We start from the raw sequence: 23,678 nt of genomic DNA, 5'->3' as shown, positions 1-23,678 counted from the left end.
CCCCCCAGAAAAAAACAAACAAACACGAAACATAAAAAGAAACACACACACACACCTGACTAATCTGCCTCCCATAATCCAGTGTACCCCTTAATAGATTTTATACATTTGCATCTAATACGACGTGCTTCGCTTCATATTTTTCACAGTGGCCCTGTCGGATCTGACACCCCTGTCTTTGGGTGTCTCTTTCGAGTCCGCACTTTGCTTCACAACCTCCTTATCTCCTGGCTCGAGAGAGTCCTGCTTCACAACCTCCTTATCTCCTGGCTCGAGAGAGTCCTTCTTCTCATCCTTCTCTGCCACATCACTCTGCATCACCTCTTGGTCTGCTTTTCTTCGAGGTCGAAGGTCAACCTCCCCGGCCTTGAGGGCAGCCACGATTCTTTCCTCTCTGTCCTGATCCTTTGTGCCGGAGCCACTGGGGATGCGTGCAGTTGTTGGCGTGCAGTTGTTCAACGACCTTGCATCGTTTGACGCTGAGAGCCACGAAGGGGCCGTTTTCCTCACGATGTGCTTTAACTTGTTCTTGATGCGCACAAAGTGTCGTTTGAACTCGATACCATCTCCCTGAATAATAAAAGACAGACATTTTCAGTGAAAAAGATTTGTTGTAGTTAAAGAAAATCACACCTCTCATTTTCAAAAATTTTAAAAACAAAATTTGTTTAAAAGTTAAAGCAAATGATGGATGTTTGTGGGATTTTCTAGTACATGGGAGCCTGATCTAACAGCCACCTGTTTCTAAAACGATAGTTAAAGGAATTGATGGATGTTTGTAGGTATTTCTTGTAGATCCAAACCTCATCTAACAGTCACCTGTTCAAGACAATCATGACCACTTCCCACCTTGCATTTTATCTTTATTCTAATAACACTGTCTAAGAGGAACAACTCTCTAAGATGACAGGGCTCCTCCCTCTTTTTTTTTTTTTTGGTAAGTGTTTTACAGCGCTCGCAACTGCATAAGGTCATATGAGCGCACGGGACACACCAGACATTTTCAGTTGGTAGGAAATTTCGGGTGGCGGCCGAAGCCTACTACTTTTATCGATTTTAGACCACCAAGGGACCTCCGAGATTTTTCGCCCTTGTCCGAGAAGGCAAGGGGTTGATCTTTTCTACCAAAAGATCAGGGGTGTGGCTGAAAGACAGCAGTAAGAAAGAGCAAAGGAGTGGAAGTAGAAAGACTGCAGAAAAAGTCAGGAGCTCAGAGGAGGGGGCAAAGGAGGTGACAGGGTGGGGGGCATCAATTGGAGACGAAAGCAGACGACAGAACATTGTTGCAGAGCAGGATAGGCAGTGAAAGGAGACAATTTTAGAGAAGAAAATGTTTCCGTCGCTACCCGGATTCGAACCCGGGACCTTTGAATGAGAGGCAAACACCTTAACCTCTAGGCCACAAGAGCCCCCCTCCTCCCTCTTGGACAGTGTTGAAATACAGAAAAAAAAACCCAGAAAGGAGGTATATGGTTGTCATTTGTACAGGTGATTGTCCTGAACTGGTGGCTACTGTTGGTAAAATATACAAGCTGAGTTATAGGGAAATTCAGAAGAAGCTGAAAAATTGGAGAACAAAATTGGCTGTATACCACAATCCTGGTATATCTTTACTAGTGGTGGGCGGTACCGGCGAAATCCAGTGTCGGTACTTTCTCGACACCAGGTGCCGAGAACCGCCAGTACCGGCTCCGGCACTGAGAGTGACACCAGTAGGTGACGTCACAGACTTTGAGTTTTGCGAGAAACGCCACGATCAGCGCCGCCCGCACCCCCCCCACACACACGCCAGTCAGAATTGGAGAGGCGAACTGTGACGCAAAATACCTTTGAAGTTTGCCGCTGCGTGGGATTAAACTTTGCAAGCAGAATTTTAAAAATAGTTATCGCCGCTAAAAATTGATTTCATTTTCGGAATCAGCGTATCAAAATAAGCAAAGTGGCTCACGAGGAACCTGATTTGAAGCCTTATTTTAAATTTAAGCAAACTTCGTTTTTAATTGTCAATTTTGAATCTGAAGTCCTGTATCAAGGTCACCCGCTGCGTTGTGTGCATCTGACGCCCCAGCTGCTGCTAGACCTAGGCGTACACACTGCACACTTCCTGTGGCCCGGTAAGAAAAAAAACCCATCGCGTCGGCTCCTTCTCAGAGCCGGTATTAACCGTTGGTGTCGGCTCCTTCCGAGAGCCGGTACTGGAGGCCAGGCGTCGGTACTGACACCTCCTTCGGTAGAGCCGGGAGTTCCGGTATTGGGTACCGTTACCTGCCCATCCCTAATCTTTACATGTACTAAGAGTTTAAAAATTCTCGTACTAAGAGTTAAAGACAAATACAATTCTCGTCACACCTTCGAGAGTCGGAAATCAACCAGCAAGTTTCCTCCGAGGTCAATGAGTCCAATTTTGAAGATAAGTTTATGCACTGAGAACACAGTCAGCTGTTGAGATAAGAAACATGATTTAATAAAGATGGAAATGAACTAATTAAATTACGTCAAGGCCATTTGCGGTGGAAATTTCCCATTTGTACCCAGTTGACCATGCATTTTGTTCCTTCCATTTTTGACACCTACATCAAATTCCCTCAAAGTTCCAACAACCTGTTTCAATCAATCATGTTTAGAAGTCACACAAAAATGGGTTACTAAAAAAATGATTTGCAATTTTGGGTCATGTTTTTAAATATTTTCTTCAAAAATTGATTTTTCCAACTTTAAATTACATCTTCTCCTTTACTTTTCATCTGAATGGCTTCATTATTTTACACAATGTACATCCGAAGGTAACCTTTACTCAAAGAGAGCCCTTTTTGAAGATAATAAGAAAATAAAATTACAATCAGTGTTTTTGTTGGAAATTTTGAGGTTTTTTGTTATTTGTCCATTGTACATATTTCCAGAGTTAATAATTATTTTTATTATCCTAATATTACAAATCTGGCGTTATTTGTTCATTAACTCATTCGCTACGTATTATTTTCGTGGACGAATTTTTTTCGGGAGGGCGAATGAGATAATGACTACTGGGCAGTTTAAAGGTCTTTGGGGCCACAAATTCAAATAAATATCAACGTATTATATACCAATATTTTCAGTATGGTTTGTAGAATACATCTGTAATGTTTGCTTATGTATTTTTCAACTTTGGTTCCTGTAAGAGGCGATTATGCAACACAATTTTGATTGGATGCGGATAACATTTGAAAATAAAAAATTAATAATCTTTGGTGAAACTCAAAAAATATGTTTGCACCTAGTCAAATGATACATCAAAATATCCAAATATGAATACAGAACTGGAAAATATTGAAAAGTTTGCAGTTATTTACATACATTCCATAATATTTGTACATTTGGATCATAACATCCGATATTGAAAAAAAATTAATTTTTGTTAGAATCTTGAAAAACGATCACAAAGAGAAAAAAAACTCACTCGTATCTTATATGGAATTATTCAGAATTGCATTTGGAATAAACCTATACATGTCTTGAGGCGTGGCACTTTTTGTGTAATTTCATCAAAAAGTAGTGATTTTGGGGAGAAAAAAATATTTTGACAATTTAGATCTAGACCTAGATCTGGCACTCAAGAATATTGATTTCTCAATTACAGTGCATTGGCAATATGAGTCCAATCGTATCAATATCATAAAAAAGAGTCCTACACTTCTTTAGTGGGCAAAATAATGATAGATTTTGTTGTGTAAAATTACAAAAACTGGTGTCCAGGCTATAATTTTGGCATCGCGATAAAACAAAGTCGAATAAACTACGAAATCGCGTTTCAAAACTGAATCTAAACTTCCGATTTTCAGTGGAAATGCTTGACCCGGAAGTCAACATTATATTATGACCTTTATTTTAACATGGATATGTGGATTGGACTAGAATCTAAGCTAAAATAGAAGATCGGTTCTCGATCCGCCGGGAGCGGCTTAGCGTACTGACGGCACTTTTGCTGCGCCGCCCCCCACAGCTCAGCGTAGCGAATGAGTTAAATATGTGGAGTACTACGTACTTGCTAAAAATGAAAGCCAACAGACGAAAACTGAGAGAAGATAGCTTTTAAAATCTGCTGAAACTATCCAATATGGCGGATGTTTGCTTGGTTACCATGTGCTTATAATAAATAATTGCTTGAATTTATTCTTTGATGTCTGACTAATACAAATATATCATCGTTGCTATATTTGGTCAAGGGATATGGATTTTAGAAATTTCAGTAGCAGATGGCCTTAATTAACACCTTAATTGTGCCGTAGGTGGCCTAGTGGTTAGGCTCTTGGACTCGCAACCGTAAGGTCGTGGGTTCGAATACCGTCAGGGGCTCGACGTTGTGTCCTTAGGAAAGGCACTTTGCACAAATTTTCCTCACTTCACCCAGGTGGAAATGGGTACCCGGCTATAGACAGTGAAAGATCTTGTCAGTTTGATAGTGTTTGAGCGCATGAAATCCGCAGCTTGCACTGTATGCTTCCGCGGAAGCCGAGAATGTTTCTGAGTGTTCTCAGAGGGTCTGCTGGGGTAATAAAAGTTGTAAAACGCATAGAGCAAGCTCATGAGCATGGATATGCGCTATATAAATGCAATTATTATTATTAAATCATTAAACCTTTGAGCCCTAGCCATCAGTACACAAGTGGCACGTAAAATTGCCCATATGCCTACCCACCAGTACCGGTGAGCGAGACCCTATCCGCAAGCCGGCCCGCCTAGGACAAAACATGCTTGGAAAACTGTTTACTACACAGGATGTTATTGATTATTTTGAAAATCTTTCTGAATGAGATGCTGGTTATGACCAAAAGATAGTACATAACAAGAAGGGCCACTCAGCCAAAAAAGTGTCCGCCGGAAGCTTGCTCTCTGCTTCAGATGGCGCTGCAGTCTGTTTTGAAGCTCTCTTTCGTTTTTCCAGAAGAATAGGAATAGCACCTCCTTGCGTGCGCAGATCGACTGCTGTACATCAGCAGTTCGGGTTCGTTCAGTGTTGAGTTTTAGGTTTTTAAAAATTTTAATGACCTCTCGCCTTTCATTCTAAGTCAAATTAAACGAAGAAAACAATCACCCTTTCCTCCGGAAGAGGTTTTTTGTCAGCGTAACCATTTAAAAAAAGCGTTCTTCCAAAATTTATTCAAAAACTTGCTAGTTTCACTTTGATTTTTTAAACTCAAGTAGGGTAACTCTGTTTGCAAAGGGTGCGCATTTGCGAAGAGGGAGCCACCGAATTTTGAGGACACTTTTTTAATTGGCTCAAAGAGAGAAGTGGCCCCTCTTGTTATGTAGACTCTTTGTTATGACCAGGACTACCCACAGAGTGATGTGGAAAGTGATTCTGATGATTAAATTTATTATGATGAGCAATATTGGAAAGAATTGCTCAGGAGTTCAGGCACAGGGGCACAGTAGCCTCAGGATGTCAGCGCTCAAAGGGTTACATGAATGATATCAAAAAATGACAATGACAGTCTTTATTCATCTCACAGGGAGCAATTTGTCTCATTCATTTCATGTGGCAATGGTGTTACGTAGTTCACACGCACTCATGCAACTAAAAAGGGCATAAATATATGTTTTACGTGCTGAAACCCCTCCTCTAAAAAAATCCCCCCCCCCCCGGTCTAATTAATATCACAGTGTGATCAACAACCTAACTGCAACTGATATCAATAAATTTAATTTTGTTTTAGTTAGAGTCATATGGCACATACAACACAGCAGGTCATAAAAGTGCTGAAGATTAGAGGTGTTACAAGAAAGTAACACACACAAAAAAGAAAGAGGAGAGATAAGGATGATAGATGTTTGACAAGAAAGAACGAGCAAACTACACTAGAGCGTCTGCCAACCGCCTGCAATAAATTTGTGACCTCAAAGGAAATTCAAACCCAAAATAAAACAAGTTACAATAGAAAATGATGGCATTTTTATACCATTGGTCTCAAATATGACAACTTATGGCATAGACACATAGACTACCTTTCACACAGAAGCCCTCAAATATATGTCACGACAAGGCGAAAGTTTTTGGGCATAAGGAGTTATTGGTATCATCTTAACTCATTGCACCTGAGCTAAGAGTAAATTCGTATCCGCTACGCGCTTCCGTCCACCGAGCTACGACAATAGTCCACACAGAGATGGACGTAAAAGGTGTTGAGCTAAAAATTTGTTTAGATAAAATTGCCCAAAGTGCAAAAAAAATGTCTGCATTTTTTAATTTCATTATTTTGACGAGCGCCTGGTTAGACCACGATGCCACACATACGGCAACTTACTACAGACTTGTGTATTTTTCTTTGTATGGCAGCCCTTGCATGTCGCCACCTCAGAGCTACAAAGTTTGATCTGACATTTTTGGCCGTTTTGAGTTACTAAGACCATGAGGTCAGACACACATGTTCTATCTGCTCTAACAAAATTGTAAGATTATTCTGAGCCGTTCAAGATATTCCAAGAATTGCATTTGAAAAAGCTTGACATACATATTGTGAAATTCAAAATCGTTGACGTCAAATTTCACAAACTAGGTACTGAGCAGATAGAACTTAGTAATTTTGAGACAGGGATACGTTAAATGATCATAAACACTGAAGGTTCCTTTGTGCAAAACATCTGACATGAAACAACTTACCACAGATGCGTGATTTTTCTTGATACGGTAGCCTTCTTTTTGAAGCACTCGCACCAGCTCTGCAACTGTCTCCGCTTTGGTATTTATTACAAAAAACCTCGTCATTCTTTTGACCAGTTTCTGGAACGGCGTCTGCGAAAAAAAAGAACATATAAAATAAACTTGTACAGATAAAGGAAAAAGGATGAAATAATCTCTTTTATAATGCGGAAGTAAAGATGAAATTATGACATCACTGAAAAGGTAAAGCCCATAAACAGCAAAACAAACATAATAATAATAATAATATAACAATGATGATGATAATGATAATATAGCAGTCTCCGCCTAAGATCCCACCGCTTATGATCGCGGTTCGCTCAAGACCCCACTGTTTTAACTCTTATCCTGCGTCTGTGCCCAGATGCGTATCTTATCAGCAACCGATTACGTCGGACTCGCCGGGCAGGCCGCCGGGGTCACTCAGTGTGTACTGTTGGTGTACAGCGCGCGCGCCGGGAAACGTGTGTTTTCGCCATGAATACCGCGGGAGTGTGTTAACTGATGATGAAAATAACGCTCTATCCTTCATAGCATTCTATTTATAAAGTGTTACAAACACATGAATAACCCCCTCTCACAAGCTGATAAGACATTACGAGTAGTTACGCCCATTTGAATAACCTTTCTGGACGCTCTTGTTGTTATGAATGACCTGAGGTTCGAAAAGGGATAATTTAGGTCAATTTCCGAATGTTTACACTCAAATTGTTCTTTGTACCTGCACAAGGGTATTCAAAACTATTAAACAAGCTCATCTTTTATCAGGTAGTATCATTTCATATAAAATCAAGCTCATTTGAAATATTTTGTATAGAAAAATGGAAGTCTTGTTTCCTGACTATCCTTTCGAGCTCCTCATGTCTAAGTGGGTCAATTTCTTCTATAATTTCATTGGACGAACATCTAGAGCTATCAACTTGGCATGTTTTGAATGAGACGTATGCCTCGATTACGAACCAACGCAGGTGGTTCTAGAAGAAGGCCACAAACGCACACAAACTCAAGCAGACTGACGCACACACACTTGACCTGCGTGAATGGGGATCCGACTCGGGACCCGAATGACACGTAAGAGGATGCGCGTGCGCTGAGCCAGGAGCTACACTGACTCGGGACCAGAACGCAGGCGAGGTGCCGAAATAGACTTATCGGGCTACATAAACCCGGCTCCCGCAGGATGAGGGTTAAGAAAACAGAATTTTTACTATACAAAAGTCACCCCTAAGACCCCACTGTTTTAAGAAAACAGAATTTTTACTATACAAAAGTCACCCCTAAGACCCCACTGTTTTAAGAAAACAGAATTTTTACTATACAAAAGTCACCCCTAAGACCCCACTGTTTTAAATAAACAGAATTTTTACTATACAAAAGTCACCCCTAAGACCCCAGTTTTAAGAAAACAGAATTTTTACTATACAAAAGTCACCCCTAAGACCCCACTGTTTTAAGAAAACAGAATTTTTACTATACAAAAGTCACCCCTAAGACCCCACTGTTTTAAGAAAACAGAATTTTTACTATACAAAAGTCACCCCTAAGATCCCGCTCTGATTCACTCTGAACGTCTACATTCGGCTTAGATCCTGCACTTCTGATCAAAATTCAGGGAATATAACCCAGGCGGTACAGCCGATCAACCGAGAGGGAAAAGCTGAGATCAATAAACTGCCCGTCGCGTCAAAGATCAGCCACTCTCGTGAATGTGATCACATAAGCGTTAACGCAAAACTCGATGAAACGGTACAATGTTTGCCCCAGAAGGGGTCACACCGATGTGTGAACTGACCGACGTGTTCGTTTTCCCCAAACATCACACTCGCATCTGAGCTCTCCACCTAAACTAACATCACCTCGTTCTAGGCGGGATCACATTGAACTGTGAACTCTTCCCTGATCATTGCAGCAGTTTTCTCTATTCTCAAATTTTCCAAAAAGACTAACTTTTAATTGGTGTGGTCACAACGTAATGGTGCACAACGTCAAAGATGGGGGAACTCGGTCAGAGATGAAAAGCTTTAAATTTTCGACAGGTAAAGGGGAGGGTTGATGTTTTTGTAGCTGCTTTTGTTTTATGGGAAAGGGCTGCTAACCCTTTGCCCAACCGACCTTAGTCGCCTTGTACGACATGCGCGGTACGGATACAGTGGTCCTATTCTTTGCTCTCCTGTCTCTTGGACAGGGCCCCGAGAACCACACGGGTGGTAAATATGTGCAACAAATGGGCTCATGATAGGAGGGACTGTTTTCCCACATAAACAGATACACAAATCAACATGGGTGTCGCCAGACCAACAAACTGAAAACCAGATTGACCACATATGTGTCAACAAGAAATTCAGGAGATCAATGAGGGGTGTTAGAGTTTACAGGGAAGCAGACGTAGCTTCGGACTAACATTTGCTCATTTCAACCATCCGACTAAAACTAAAGCGAAGACAGGGAATTGTCAATAATCATAGGTACCGGTACAACGTGGAATTTCTGAGAGAGCCATCATCAAGAGAGGAGTTTAATGTAGCAGTTAAGAACAGGTTCCAAGTGTTGGAAACACTAGGCGAGGATAGCAGCGTGGAAGAAACATGGGAGGCAATAAAAGAAGGCTCGACCACGGTGTGTCAAGAGGTACTGGGGAAACGGAAACGTGAGCACAAGCCTTGGATATCGGTCACTACTTTGAGGAAGATAGAAGAAAGGAAAAAGAAAAAGGATCAGGTAAACAGGAGCAAGACAAGAGCAGCCAAAGCAAAGGCCCAAGAAGAATACACCAAAGCAATGAAGGAGGTAAAAGTCAGCCTACGGAAAGACAAAAGAAACTATGTAGATGACCTAGCGCGCGAGGCAGAGGAAGCACCAGGGGCAGGAACCATGAGAGGACTGTATGAAACCACCAAGAAACTTGCAGGCAGATACAAGAACACAGATGTGCCAGTAAAGGATAAAGAGGGAAAGCTTCTCACAAATCCAGACGAACAGAAAGAACGCTGGAAGGAGCATTTCAAAGAGCTGCTGAACAGACCAAGGCCAGAAAAACAGTTTGACATTCCACCAGCAGAGATTGATCTCGGGGTAAGTGAAGAAAAGCCTAGCTTAGAGGAGATCAAGGAGGCGATAAGACACCAGAAAGAAGGCAAGGCAGCCGGCCCAGATGGAATTCCCCCAGAAGTTCTCAAGGTGGATATCGACACTGCGACAGGGATTCTCCATGGAATTATTGGCAAGATATGGGACAGCGAAGAATTTCCACAGGATTGGAGAGAGGGATTGCTCGTGAAACTACCCAAGAAAGGAGACCTGCATGAGTGTAAAAACTACAGAGGAATCATGCTCCTTTCCATTCCGGGGAAGATTTTAAGTCGTACCATACTGGAAAGACTGAATGAAGCCGTGGATGCAAAACTAAGAGAGGAGCAGGCAGGATTTCGTAAAAAGAGATCATGTACAGATCAGATTGCAACTTTGAGGATAATAGTGGAGCAGTCCACAGAGTGGAACTCTTCCCTGTACGTTAACTTTGTTGACTACGAGAAAGCTTTTGACAGCCTAGATAGGGACTCAATATGGAAGCTCATGCGCCACTACGGAATACCTGACAAGTTCGTGAGATTGATCAAGAAGATGTATGAGGGAATGAGTTGCAGTGTCTTACTTGGAGGGCAACGAACAGACTCGTTTGAAGTGAATACAGGAGTGAGACAGGGATGCCTGCTATCGCCTTTTCTCTTTTTATTAGCAGTGGATTGGATAATGAAACAGACAACATCGGGACAACGCAGTGGCATACAGTGGACCCTTTCCAGTCAGCTGGAAGACTTTGACTTTGCCGACGACTTGGCACTTCTTTCTCACAGTCGAGCCCAGATGCAACAGAAAACAGATCGCCTCAGGACCTTCTCCCGTAGTGTTGGACTCCATATTCACACGGATAAAACGAAAGTTCTACAAATGAATGCAGCCGACGTTCCTATCACACTGCAAGGGGCACCATTGGCGGATGTTGAATCCTTCACCTACCTGGGAAGTGTCATCAACAAGGCAGGGGGAAAAGACGAAGACATCAAGGTCAGAATCCAAAAGGCAAGAGCAGCATTCATCATTCTCAGGAATATATGGATGTCTAAGGAACTGGGATTGAACACCAAACTGAGGATCTTCAAAACAAATGTGAAGACTGTTCTACTGTATGGTTCAGAGACATGGAGGCTCACAGCATCAGCAGCAAGGAAACTGCAGAGCTTCGTAAATGGATGCCTACGAAGGATAGTGGGAATCAAGTGGTACGATCGAGTCACGAATGCTCAACTGTGGGAGAGAACAAGCCAAAGGCCAGTAAAGGAAGATATTCAGGTGAAGAAATGGAAATGGATTGGACACACCCTGAGGAGACCCCCAACAAGCATCATCAGGCAGGCTTTAACATGGAACCCACAAGAAAAGCGTAAGAAGGGAAGACCTAAGATGACATGGAGGCGAGCGGTATCAGCGGAAATTGAAAAAGCGGGGACATCATGGAAACAGATAGAAAAGGATGCTCAGGACAGGCTTCGCTGGAGTAATGTTGTTGATGGCCTGTGCTCCATTGGGAGTTAAAAAGGGCAAGAGAGAGAGAAAGGGGAGGGGCAACTGGATAAGCATAGATCTTGAAGCTTACGATTGGATAATAAGTGAAAATGGCACGCCTCATGACACTATGAACTGAGATAGGTCATCAAGTTTTACCACACCCAGGGGTCAAGTCAGTTCATTTTAGAGTGGAGGGAGACCATTTCACCGATCGTGAGCCTTAACATGGGTCACCATAGATTCTTCCCTTGGTTCGTCTGGTAAGATCCCGGTTCGCCCAAAACCCCGCAATTTCCATGCTCCCGAACACCGGGATCTTAGGTGGAGACTACAGTAATAATAATAATAATAAGAAGAAGAAGAAGAAGAAGAAGAAGAAGAAGAAGAAGAAGAAGAAGAAGAAGCTGAACCAAACAGCAGATGGTTGGAGATTTGAATCCCAGATGTGGTATCAGTCCTGATGACTTATAAGATACATTATCAGCAAAATCATCATCTCTGAGTACTTGAACAAAATTATACCGAAAAAAAACACGGGGTTGTTTATCCCACCAGAAAACCCCATCGAACAAACTGCAAGAAACACATGCCTGTGAGGTTCCTGGGGTGCACTGCATCTGAGAGTTCAGAAACAGGTTGTCAATGTGAGTGGGCTGGGAAAAGCTGAAGGAACGAGATTCCTCTGACATAGGGGACATCGAGTTCTCATTGCTGGTTCTCTCAGGCTGAGACGATGAAACGACCCTGAAAATTTATTTTTAAAAAGAAATTTTTTTAAAAGCAACATTAACATTGGTATAATTTTGTTGAATCAACAAGAAAAGGACGAAAGTATGGAGAATCGTAGGGAACATCTGCATCATTTCTTTGAAGTTTTAACCCATAAAGTGCACCTTTGCAAATTGGTCCATTAATTTTTGCTTAAAAAAACAACCCAAGGTTCACTTATGCCCACAAGGCAAAGGGATCAAAGATACAGTTATATGGATGTAAGATCAGATCAGGCCATAAGTTTGTTATTCATTATTTTTTAAATTTATTACAGTAGAGGGTTTTACGGCGCTCGCAACTGCATAAGGTCATATGAGTGCCAAGGGGTGGGTGTCAACAGAGAAGTCATTACAGGGAATCAGACTTAGACTGCTCACCTCTCTAGCTTCAACAGCACAAGGTCTGCTTCGACTATCAAGGCACCCCAAAATAGCAGGTCGCCAGAGAGTGACAAACATACAAAAGAAGTAGAGGAAGGAAAATGACAATAGTAAGGATCAGGAAAGAGACTGTTGTAGATCAGGCACTGTTATGAGCGTGACATGAGTCAGCCCATTTACACTTCTACTATGCTTGAACGAGAAATGACCCCCCTTTGGGAACGGCCTAAAGACACTTCAGTCATTTGCACTGCCCCAGGGGGTTTAATTTAGTTAACTTACTAAATAAAAATAATAATAATATAAATAAATTGCATTATAACAGTGCATTTCCACTGGGAAAGAGCCCCTTGTGCTTAAGTATCATCTCATAGACGGACAGACAATATTTCAAACACACAATAGAACACACATACCCTGAAGGAGAGGACAAGTGACCTCTGTCCTCACCACTCCGAGACATCATTCGTCTCTTCACTGCCGGCATTGTCGGGGAGGTAGGGGATGACAGGGCATTCTCTTCATCTGTTAGGAAGTTTTTAAAGTTTTTGTAGAGGTTTTACAACGCTCGCAACTGCTTAAGGTCATAAAAGCGCCAAGGGGTGGATGTCAACAGAGAAGCAGACTTACTCTGCTCACCTCTCTAGCTTTAACGGCACAAAGTCTGCTTCAACTATTAAGGCACCCCGGAAATAGCAGGTCACAAGAGTGTGACAAACATACAAAAGAAGTAGAGGAAAATGACGATAGTAAGGATTAGGAAAGAAAAAGCAGCAGTTCCCTGTTGTAGTACAGGCATAGTTATGAGCATGACGTTGGATCAGCCCATTAACAATTCTACTGTGCATTAGAACGAGAAATGTCCCCCCTTTTGGAATGGCCTAAAGACACTTCAGTCAGTGGCACCGCCCCGAGGGGTCTGCTTGGAAGAAATTGTTTTAAATATATATATAATCAGCACAACTACCTATCCCCTTAACAAATACAGGAGGAGAGACTAGGCCAAGGCAAGATCGACTCTGGGATCGATTCTTTAGAGTCCAAATGAGGACTCAAAGAATCGATTTTATTCACAGACTCAAAGCTTCGAGTCCGCCCATGGTCGATGCCTCCCATCTCCTTTTTTTTAGCCTCGTTCCTTGCCTAGATTCCGAGAATCGAGGCAAGAATCTAAATCTCTACCACACTACAGTCCTGTAGTGTCTTGGGATAGGCCTAGGGCTGCCCCACCCCACAGTCAAGTTTTCGCTTCAAAACAGACACCGTACCAGGACAGGACTGATCCGGCGCATAAGGCGGTTTCTTTGATGTTGGCCTAGGTGGAGTTAAAAATGCATCCCAAAAATTTCTTAAATATTGGCCAAATTTAAGAAATAATAAGATTTTCGTGATCAGCGACCAAAAATCAAATAGAAGTACGCGGGGAACGCAATTTAATGCCCGATTACCAAGTTAAATTAATTTTTGTGAGTTTTGTTTACTATGTGTTTTTTTTTCACTATTTGAATTTGGCGTGCACTTGGCCTAGATACATGTAGATTCAAGGTGGATGAATCGAGGTTGCATGTGCCTGTGCTCTGTGGCTTCGTATTAGACAGAAGAGAAAGAGAAAACAGTATTAGGTCATCCTGTCCCACCCTGGTGTTGTAGCAATTCACAACTGCTCGGGACTCAAAGCAACTATTATGCAAGAAATTGCCAGTCAGTCACTATCAATTGTCTCCCGCAACCCCCCACCCCACCCAACCTTCCTCTTCTCCGCTATGAGCGGATGCTAAACAAAGCCTAGGCCTACTTGTCGTGCCTACTGTGTAGCCCAGTATGAAACCACGCTGCACATAGGCTACTGCTACTTTGAATCTTGTTGCCCCACCCACGCCCGCCCATCTCAAATTAAATCATTCACTTGCTTCTTCTCTTTCTTTTGTTTAGACCGCTTGCTTTTGAATTTCACTGCACTTTCATTTTCACAGTACATGCATTCTTTTGTAAATCATATTGTGTGTTTTGAGTTAATATCAATGAGTCATCTTGTCTGGACGTCGATCTTTAGCTTAGGACTTTTTTTATAAGCAGGATAACACAGTACTGTTATTTGTATGATCTGTAAAAATGTTTTGACATACAATAACACAACGTTGATAATAACAAAACAATTGTCATCAAAGCATGCTTTGACATATCAAGAAGCAAAGGATGCAAGAGAGAAGGAGCCTGTGCCCCACGCATTGACAAGAGTGATAGAATGGAAGCAACCCTACAAGCCTACCTACAACACACACACACAAACACACACCCACACACAAACGACACACACACACGCTTTGCCAGCCATGTCTGTCAAACTCGAGAATCGAGGCCTCGAGTTCAAAAGAGATTTTTAGCAGTGTTCAAGTCATGGCCTCTAAACAGCCAGGCCCACTTGAAGCAGCTTCCAAACTCGAAAATCGGACTCGATTCCTCGATTCTTTTTCAGTTTTGGAATCAAGGCCTCGAGTCTTTTTGCCGTTGATCTTGCCCTGGCCTAGTAGAGACTTTGTTAAACACAAAGTCGTGTAACACGAAATAGAGAGAGAGAGATGGTATAGGCTTAACGCCCTTATCATTACTATTAGGTTATTTAAGAGGCGGGATCTCTGAGTTTTAATGTCCGTCTCTGAAAGGACCGAGCCAAATGGGAATTTCATGTGAAGTGCCTTTACTAAGGACACAACATCAGACCGAGCTGAGGCTCAAACCACCAACCCGCAATCCCACGATGACGTGGTAGGTAGCCTAACCACTAGGATACCGGCCCCACGAAATACAGTACAGACTGTTTAACACAAAATTCTTGTCACCACGAAAGAAATTTCAAATCCTGTCTGTTTCCTCTCTTTATTCTATGAATTGCGACTTCCCTAACCACTAATTCTGCTTAACACGATGAAATTTTCAAGTCCTGTGAAGTTCCTGTTATCAGGGTTTTATTGAATTTAAACATCTCCCGCTTCAAACACTAATTTTTTTCTTTCAAATCTTTGATAATCAAAAGTGACGGTATAAATCTTCACAAAATGCGCAGCAGTCCGCCAAAGTGCTTCTTAACTTACAACACAGCTAATCTCTAAAGAGCACTGGCCCTGGCTATAAAGCTGCACTTGGTATATTATGTATATGTTTTGACACACTGAATCAATACTGCGTCACAGCAACATTAGAGCAGGGCAGAAAGCCACTCAGTCACTTCTACGTTTGATCCATGTCAGTTTTGTGTCAGGCTTTAAATGAGCTGATTTTCATATCTAATGTAGCCGTTATCTCATATTCCATCTAAATTCTAAAAAATATGATGAACATTTTGCTTGGATGTAGACCCTATTCAGTACAATAAGAGCCTCTTGGAAACTGTTTGTTTGTTTTAGTAGAGGTTTCACGGCGCTCGCAACTGCATAAGATTATATGAGCGCCAGAAAATTAGAGATGTTACAAGAGAGCAACAAACATAAAAAAGAACAAGGGGAGATAAGGACGATAGATGTTCGATAGGATAGGAAATAGTTTTAATGTAAAATTTTCAGCAAGCCCCCACTAAATCTCTGAAACATTAAAACAAACCTCAGTAGAGAATAAGTCAGTACAGTCCGTGCCGGCTTTAAGCACGCCGGCATAAAGCACATTTCGGACTCAAGCACGCTTAACCGCTCTTACCGAATTTTTGTTATATAAATTACACGCCTTTAAGCACAGTAACTTCGGCTTCAGGCACACTTCATTTACAAGACAGTCAATACTTTCATGATGACCCATCGAAGTTCGAACACAGTTTACACCGCAGCAGTGGAGTGTGTTAAGAGAAACAGAAAGTGAAAGAACGCAAGTGATGGGAGACACACGCGTGGAGAAGAAGGCAGAGAGATGCACACAGCCGCGCACGGGGACATAAGATCTAGCCTTAGGCAAAACTACACACAGACAAAAAAAATACAAAGAGAGTCAGGGAGACGAGAAAGGGAGGCTGGCTGCGATCTCACCTTTGACACTTGCCATCCGTTAATCCTGGTTGTGTATTACGCGCGAGGTGGGATGAAGGCGGTGGTATGAATGTGGCAGAGCGGGCAGTAGTAGTAATGGTACGCACAGGCAGTGTGTAGGCCTAGTGTGCTATATCGTGACTGGCCGTGTAAATTAAGTTTTCATTTCCGATTCGACCACAAAACAAAAACAAACAAGCAAACAAAAACTACCATGGCGGGTAAAAATAACAGTGCACACTTTTGCGGGACTACTATAGGCCTACTTACAAACAAAGGGAAATAGCACAGGAAATTTTCCACATGAAAATCTCTGGATTATGTCTACTTTGCACTCAAGCACGCTTCGGCATTAAGCACGCTTAAGCTTTCTCCCGATGACCGTGCTTAAAGCTGGCGTGGACTGTATCCTTCTCCAGTGGGACAGGATTCCTTCAAAACCCATCCACTCTCCTGAATAAGGTCTTCATATTGAGAATGCAAAGATGAGCAACTTCAGCTGCCAAACCACAAGTTATACGGTTGCAACTTCACCCGCCAAACCACAAGTTAAAAGGCTGCAACTTCTCCCACCAAACCACAAGTAATACAGTTGCAACTTCACCCGCCAAACCACAAGTTGTACGGTTGCAACTTGAGCCTCCAAACCACAAGCTACGTCGACACCACAAAAATGACAGGAACAAATGAGTCAAACCTGCATGCAGAGGGAAAGATTTGTTGTAGAACTGGTGCGTCTTGATCTGCTTGATGGTATACCTCCTCTGGGGGTTCTCTCCTAGCACAGATCGGCACAGGGCTGGAGAGGGAGGAGAGTAAAAATATGAGGATTAAAATGGTCAAATCGAATCTGAAAATTCCGTTAGAACTGGGAAGTAGTTTTTAGCTTTAGTAAGAGTTTTACGGCACTCATAACACATTTATACCAAAAAGTGCCGAAGATTAGAGATGTTACAAGAGAGTACCAAACTTTTCTTTTTTAAACTTTGGCTTAATTTTTATCTCCCCTCTGAGCTCTAACATTAGGCATTTTGTCATTTCACAACACCGAGTGCATTTGACATTGGACATAGTAAAAAAAAAGGGTTAAACATCATTACACCATATAAAGCACAGCTTTTCCAAAATCATGTAGAAAGAAGACAATCTCTGTCTCTCACCTCCAAAATCAACACTCAAGCCCCGGTTACACGCAACGATAAATTGTACAAAGACTGGACAATCTATCTATCATGAGACAAACCGTCAGGTGTAACAACAAAATTGTACAAAGTTCGGACGACTGGACGATGGTTGGAGACTCGGTCGAGTAATCAAATATTTTCCCTGCGATCACCTTCAGATTTGGGGGAGATGCACTGTGTCATAGAATCACTTTGAAATTTGCCACCGTGCAGGATTAAACTTAGGGCTCAACATTTTTTAAAATTATCGCAAGTAAAAATTGATTTCATATTCGGAATCAGCGTCTCAAAATAAGCAAAGTTGCTCAGAGAGAACCTGATTTGATGTGTTATTATGTATATTTTGGCAATTTTATTATTTAATTTATCAGCAATGTTGAAGTTGTGCATCAAGGTCACCCGGTGCGTTGCACATCTGCAGTCAAGTCAATGACCAGGAGTCTCCCTGATCGAAAGAAAACTGGAAGATATATTGGAACGTCTAAATAGACTACACAGCTCGATAAAACGGACAGTTCTCGCATACGACAAATCTGACACAATTTATCGTTACGTGTAACCGGGCCATAAAGGTATGACAAAAATTTAAAGAGACGAAAACCTGTATTCGGCTTACACAGAGCAAGGGTGTCAATTTTGTTCCATGGATTTGTTGTGATTTGACATTCCTTCCAGTTGCGGTACAACGTATTCCGAGGGGTCGGCTCATCCCACGGCAGTTCTGCACAACAAAAAAACAAACAAACAAAGCCAAAAAAGTTTTAAAGAGCTTATAATATAATTATGGTAACGTTTTATACCCACTCCATTTCCCCAAGTATTTTGCTGATTTCACAGGCTTGAATTTTTTTAAAGGGCAAGAGGAAATTAAAGATAAAAGCATTAAGAAAATGAAATACAGACAGCTTCCCGGTTAACCGTATGAGAATGAAAACAATTATTTAGAAAACACCATTGGAATCGCACACAACAATTTGGTATACTCAATGTCTCCTCAATATGGAAATTTCTTGAAGTAAAGCACTCTTAATATGTATGTACAAGGCCGAGTTCAAGTGGAGATTCCGCTAAAAACACAACATTTATTTGCAGCTCACACCCCCCATCCCTCCCCAAACAGAGCCTTTGACATATCTCTAGTCAAATACAACCTCTGACTTACCTGTCCCATCCCCACCCCCCACCCCCTTTCCCTCCCAGCACAAACACAACCTTTAACCCCAATCAAACACAACCTAGAACGCCCAGCCAGACACTAGTGGTTAGGCTATCGGACTCGCAACCATAAGGTCGTGGGTTCGAATCCCGTCAGGGGCCCGATGTTGTGTCCTTGGAAAGGCACTTTACACGAATTTTCCTCACTTCACCCAGGTGGGAATGGGTACCCGGCTATAGACAGCGAAAGATCTTGTCAGTTTGTAAGTGTTTGAGCGCTTAATCGGCTGCTTGCACTGTATGCTTCCCAGGAAGCTGAGAATGTTTCGGAGTGTTCTATGGTCTGCTGAGGTAATAATATAGTGTAAAGCGCATAGAGCCTGCTGATGAGCGGGGATATGCGCTATACAAATGCTATCTATTATTATTATTATTTACAATCCTTTTACTTACCCCAAGCCAAACAACCTTTTTCCCACGTCCCAACACACATGACCTTCTACAGACCTGCCACTCTATGAAATCTAAAAATCAGGATTTTAGAGTAAAAAAATCAGGATCTGGTGAAAAAAATCGGGATCAACGGCAAATCAGTCATAGGGGGTACTGGGGAAGGGGGGGGAGCCCTTGGTTCCCATGAGGCAAGTATGCAAGAGAAAACTTTTGCAGGAATAAGTTCACGTTTGGGCCTCTAAATAGAGAGAAAACTGAAAGACAGCATATGTACTCGAGTCGCAGGATGCAGTAAAGCTGAAACTCTCGTAGTTTTGAAAATAGCTGACACATAACTCTAATCACTCATGCAAAAAGCCCGCGTTTTCGTACAGTAACGTCTGACTTCCATCGCATATCCACTCAAGGCACCCCCCGAAAAAAAGATCGTGCCAAGGCTGTTCATTTATTTTCTTTTTTCTTATTCCTTTATCCTCAATTAGTACATGTATCACGGCACGCTCAGCCAAAGTGTCAAAAAAATACCCCCACCCCCTCCCTCTGATCGTCCACACTGTTTAAGTCCCGAAAAACACCTCGACCAATGCGACCGGTGTGAACGAACTTTGTTGACCCCGACAGCCGACGGTCCCCGACACACGCGCTACTCACACATGCGAGGTCATGTCACGTGATGCCAATAAGCGTTTGAAAGTTCCACTGACAGGTCTTGATGATAGGCCCGACTAACCAGAACTCAGACGAAGTTTGCTTATAAAGCAACGGCAAAACAACGAATAGATTACTCTTAAAAGCCCATGTCAAAATTGTTACAGTAATCAGGACACCATCGGAGAATCCTGCGTTATAAAAGCGAAAGTAGATCTTGAGCGTATCCATGTCGGAATTCAAAATCGATAATACGTCGATTTTAGTTAAAATAACGAGCGTAAGTCATCTACTAGATTCGGCATAGATGCTTTAGAAAGTAGCGTTCCAAGTTCCTGCCGATAAAAAATCTTACCGGTGCTTCCAAACAAAAGAGATTGCAGAACTTTTTATATATTTTTCTAAGAATCGGACGCAACAGACACAACGACAAAAAATCAGGATACTGGCTTTCGAAATCGGGAAAATCGGGATGCTTGAGATTTGGGGAAAAAAATCGGGATATCCCGATTAAATCGGGATGAGTGGCAGGTCTGCCTTCTACTTATCCCCAGCCAAAACACAACCTTTTACCCCTCCCAACACACATGACCTTCTACCTCCCTCCCAACAAACATGACCTTCAACTTACTCCCATCCAAACACAACCTTCGACTTACCCCCAGCCAAGAGAGCGACCAGAATGATTCCGCAGGACCAAATGTCTGCCGGTTCAGCCTTGTACGGGCGCCCGCGCAGAACCTCTGGAGCCGTGTAAGGCTTTGTCCCACACATCCTGTTCAGTTCTCGCTCTTGACCCTGATGCCGGAATATCGTGGCCATTCCGAAATCCGTTATTTGTAGCACATCTGAGGAAGACACAATGTGTAAGGCTTCAAGGCTTTCCAACCACGCTGGCTTTGTCCTATCGGTAGATTGACATTTAGTTTGGAGGTCCCGCATTTCAAAATGACCTAAGAGTGTATAGTTGGGCATGTTGTTGTTGTTTTCAAATCCCTTTATTTAGCTGCGAGCATTTCGCTCTTGGCAGCGCAATGCCTCCCTTAAGTAACAACATGCCCTTGTCATCTGGTCAACGCCAGTATAGTTCGGCATAAAATCCATGCAATTCCATGCAAGCTTCAGGGAATAGACCTGTAAGTGAGTGCCCCTTAGAAAAATCGCTTGAAAATCTGGGGGAGCGTAGCTGCGCCACAGGCGCAAGGATTAACTAGGGGGGTTCCGGGGGCATGCTCCCCAGGAATCAAAACGGTCATCTGAAAGCATTTTCAGCTTGGAAAAGTAAAATATCAGACCCAAAAAATGTTTTTGTAATCTATTAAAAAAAGAATAGTAAACCAACTAAGTATCACTTACACTTATGCTGCTCAGATATTGAGAACCACTGGCATCAGGATTGTGTGACTCGGTGCCAGGATTTTAGAGCTTTTCCCTTTTACTTTTAGATAAAGTGTCGGGAGCTGGGGCTTATTGACACCTGAGATCATGCCAGGCTGCATCATGATTCATCATGGTTGTCTGAATGTAGGCCTAATCTGAAAGAAAGTCTCCACTGCCATCTCTTTCTTCTAAGCCATGTCAACTTGAATTCATTTTTCACACTGGCCTCAATGCTACTCAGATCATCACGCTGAGAAATAGCGTGCTCAGGCATCTTTTCAAGACAAAGAACCTAGATGTCTAGATGTACCACCAAATCTACACATTTGTACTTGTCACCCCATTAATCTCAATTAGTCAATTAGTTATAATGAGACACACAAATAGTTTTAATCAAAAACATTTTCGGAAGGATATACTCTGAAAGAGCACCTACAAGGATCGTTCCTCACACAAAACAGCACTTTACTACTGACATGATGACCGGGCACACCTCGTACACCTTTGTTTCTATTTGGGGAATGCAAATGGCAGCCGGAAATGCGTCATCTTTTTCTTAGTTTGCATTTCCCTTCCTCTATATCTTCCAAAATAGAAAATTTCGCATGGAAATTTTTGCTGGCCGCGGCGAAAATATTTTAGTTGGAGTCAGTGGAGCTACTCATCAGAGATATCGGTACATGATCTCAAATCTCACAGGCATACAGGGCACCCTACAAGACAACATAACGGAATGGGCAGGTTTAAAGTTAGGTGAAGCCCTTCGAAAGGCTGAAAATAGAGAAGTATGGAGAAAAGACTAAGGGATAAGTAAGCTAGCTCTCAAATCAAAATAAGAAACAGACCACTGTGTTGTGTATCTTTTTTTGGTTATAGTTTTTGTGTTTTTATTTCCCTATCAACACACTTTAGATCATTTAGGAGGTGGGCTTTGATCCTGCCTTTCACAGTCAACCAGGGCTAAATGAATACATTCCAAAATGAAGGCACGATATACTCCACAAAAAAATTCTACCAATTCAGGAATCAAACTCAGGTCTCATGTGTGCGACGGCCAAGTGCATAACCACTACACCACAGATGCCAGTTCCAATGTTGTGATACTTAATCATGTCTTCAAGAGTAAGAAAAATAAAAACGTACCATTTTCATCAAACAGCAAGTTCTCTGGTTTCAAATCTCTGTGACATACCCCTCGGCTATGAAGATACTCCTGGTTTAAGAAAAAAAATTTTTTTTAATACATTACAATTTGTGATATATTATCTCATAGTTATAAAGATTTGTTTTTAACCAAAACATTTAATTAACAGAACAAAACTATAAAAAAAAGCGAAAACAGTCTCAGTTTTACAGTAAAGGAAGAACACTGTGTAATTGCCATCTATTATTCTATTCACTATTCCTTTTCATTCTCTCAATTCCTTTCACGAGAGGTTCAGTTGTAGAAGTTAAAACGACCCCATCGATCCTTTTCAGATAATTTAAGGAGCAGGCTTCGACCTTGGTTGCCTGTCTGGGTCAACCAAAGCTGAAAGGAATAATCCCGGCAGAAAGACAAATAGACAGACCTGTCACACTATGAAATCTAAAAATCAGGACCTCAGGGAGAAAAAATCGGGATTTGGTGAGAAAAATCGGGATCAATGACAAATCACCAAGGTGACTGTCAAGCTGACTTAAATTTTTTCCTCGGGTGTACATAGTTACAACCATGTATATACATGCAGAACATGCCCTCGGTGTGTGTGTGTGTGTGTGTGTGTGTGTGTGTGTGTGTGTGTGTGTGTGTGTGTGTGTGTGTGTGTGTTTTGCTAGACAGAGAGAGAGAAAATAATATTACCGTTTCTCCGGATGTTTGTTTTTAACCCAGCCAGCATGAAAATGGCGGCCCAAAATCCATTCGCTGTGGGACAAGATTAAAGCCCGCTCTCGGCCCGCTTTTACCGCTGCAGGCAGCTTGAACTCATACATATTGCTGCTCCTAATTCATATCGGCCCTACGTCGAGCACGGCGTCACAAGTAATGTCGGACACGCCGTCGCGAGTAATGTCGGCCCCAGGGCGGCGGTCGACCTATCCATTATATTATGGTCGCTTTTTTAAGGACAAGCGGGCTAAACCCAGATATCGGGGGTTTCCAGAAATATTGACTTACCCTAAAAGTGGGCATTGCCTTACTTATAGGAGAAGCTTGGTTTCATTGGTGCATAAATTTGTTTGGTTATAGAGAAAACTCTCCTTCTAGATTATTTAAAAGAAACTGAACACGGGGCAAAAACTTTACCTTCGATTTTCTCAAAACATAATTTTTGGGGATAGTCCCTTTGTGCTTTAACTTAAAACCGACGATGGCGATCCTATATTCTGTTTCATATCGGCCCTACGTCGAGCACGGCGTCACAAGTAATGTCGGCCCCAGGGCGGCGACCGACCTATCCATGCCCCATCA

At 42.2% G+C, this 23,678-nt stretch overlaps 1 protein-coding gene across 1 annotated transcript in view; it reads right to left on the bottom strand.

Annotated features, from left to right (window-relative positions):
• Nucleotides 1–13: 13 nt before the first annotated feature.
• LOC101857044 (serine/threonine-protein kinase Chk1) overlaps nt 14–23,678 on the bottom strand; it is a 34,717-nt gene continuing 11,052 nt past the window's right edge. Inside the window, exons 6-14 of the mRNA XM_005104323.3 lie at nt 22,370–22,439; nt 20,506–20,694; nt 18,207–18,311; nt 17,104–17,205; nt 12,810–12,918; nt 11,833–11,986; nt 6,638–6,769; nt 2,350–2,439; nt 14–570 (exon numbers count right to left, since the gene is read on the bottom strand). Of these exons, the coding sequence (XP_005104380.1) occupies nt 115–570; nt 2,350–2,439; nt 6,638–6,769; nt 11,833–11,986; nt 12,810–12,918; nt 17,104–17,205; nt 18,207–18,311; nt 20,506–20,694; nt 22,370–22,439 (1,407 nt within the window). The 3' untranslated portion in view covers nt 14–114. The remainder of the gene's footprint in view (nt 571–2,349; nt 2,440–6,637; nt 6,770–11,832; nt 11,987–12,809; nt 12,919–17,103; nt 17,206–18,206; nt 18,312–20,505; nt 20,695–22,369; nt 22,440–23,678) is intronic.

This window comes from Aplysia californica, unplaced genomic scaffold (assembly GCF_000002075.1).
Source record: "Aplysia californica isolate F4 #8 unplaced genomic scaffold, AplCal3.0 scaffold00415, whole genome shotgun sequence".
Classification (NCBI taxonomy): Eukaryota; Metazoa; Mollusca; class Gastropoda; order Aplysiida; family Aplysiidae; genus Aplysia; species Aplysia californica.
Note: the sequence above shows the minus strand (reverse complement) of the source record. Positions and strands in the feature narration are given on the sequence as shown.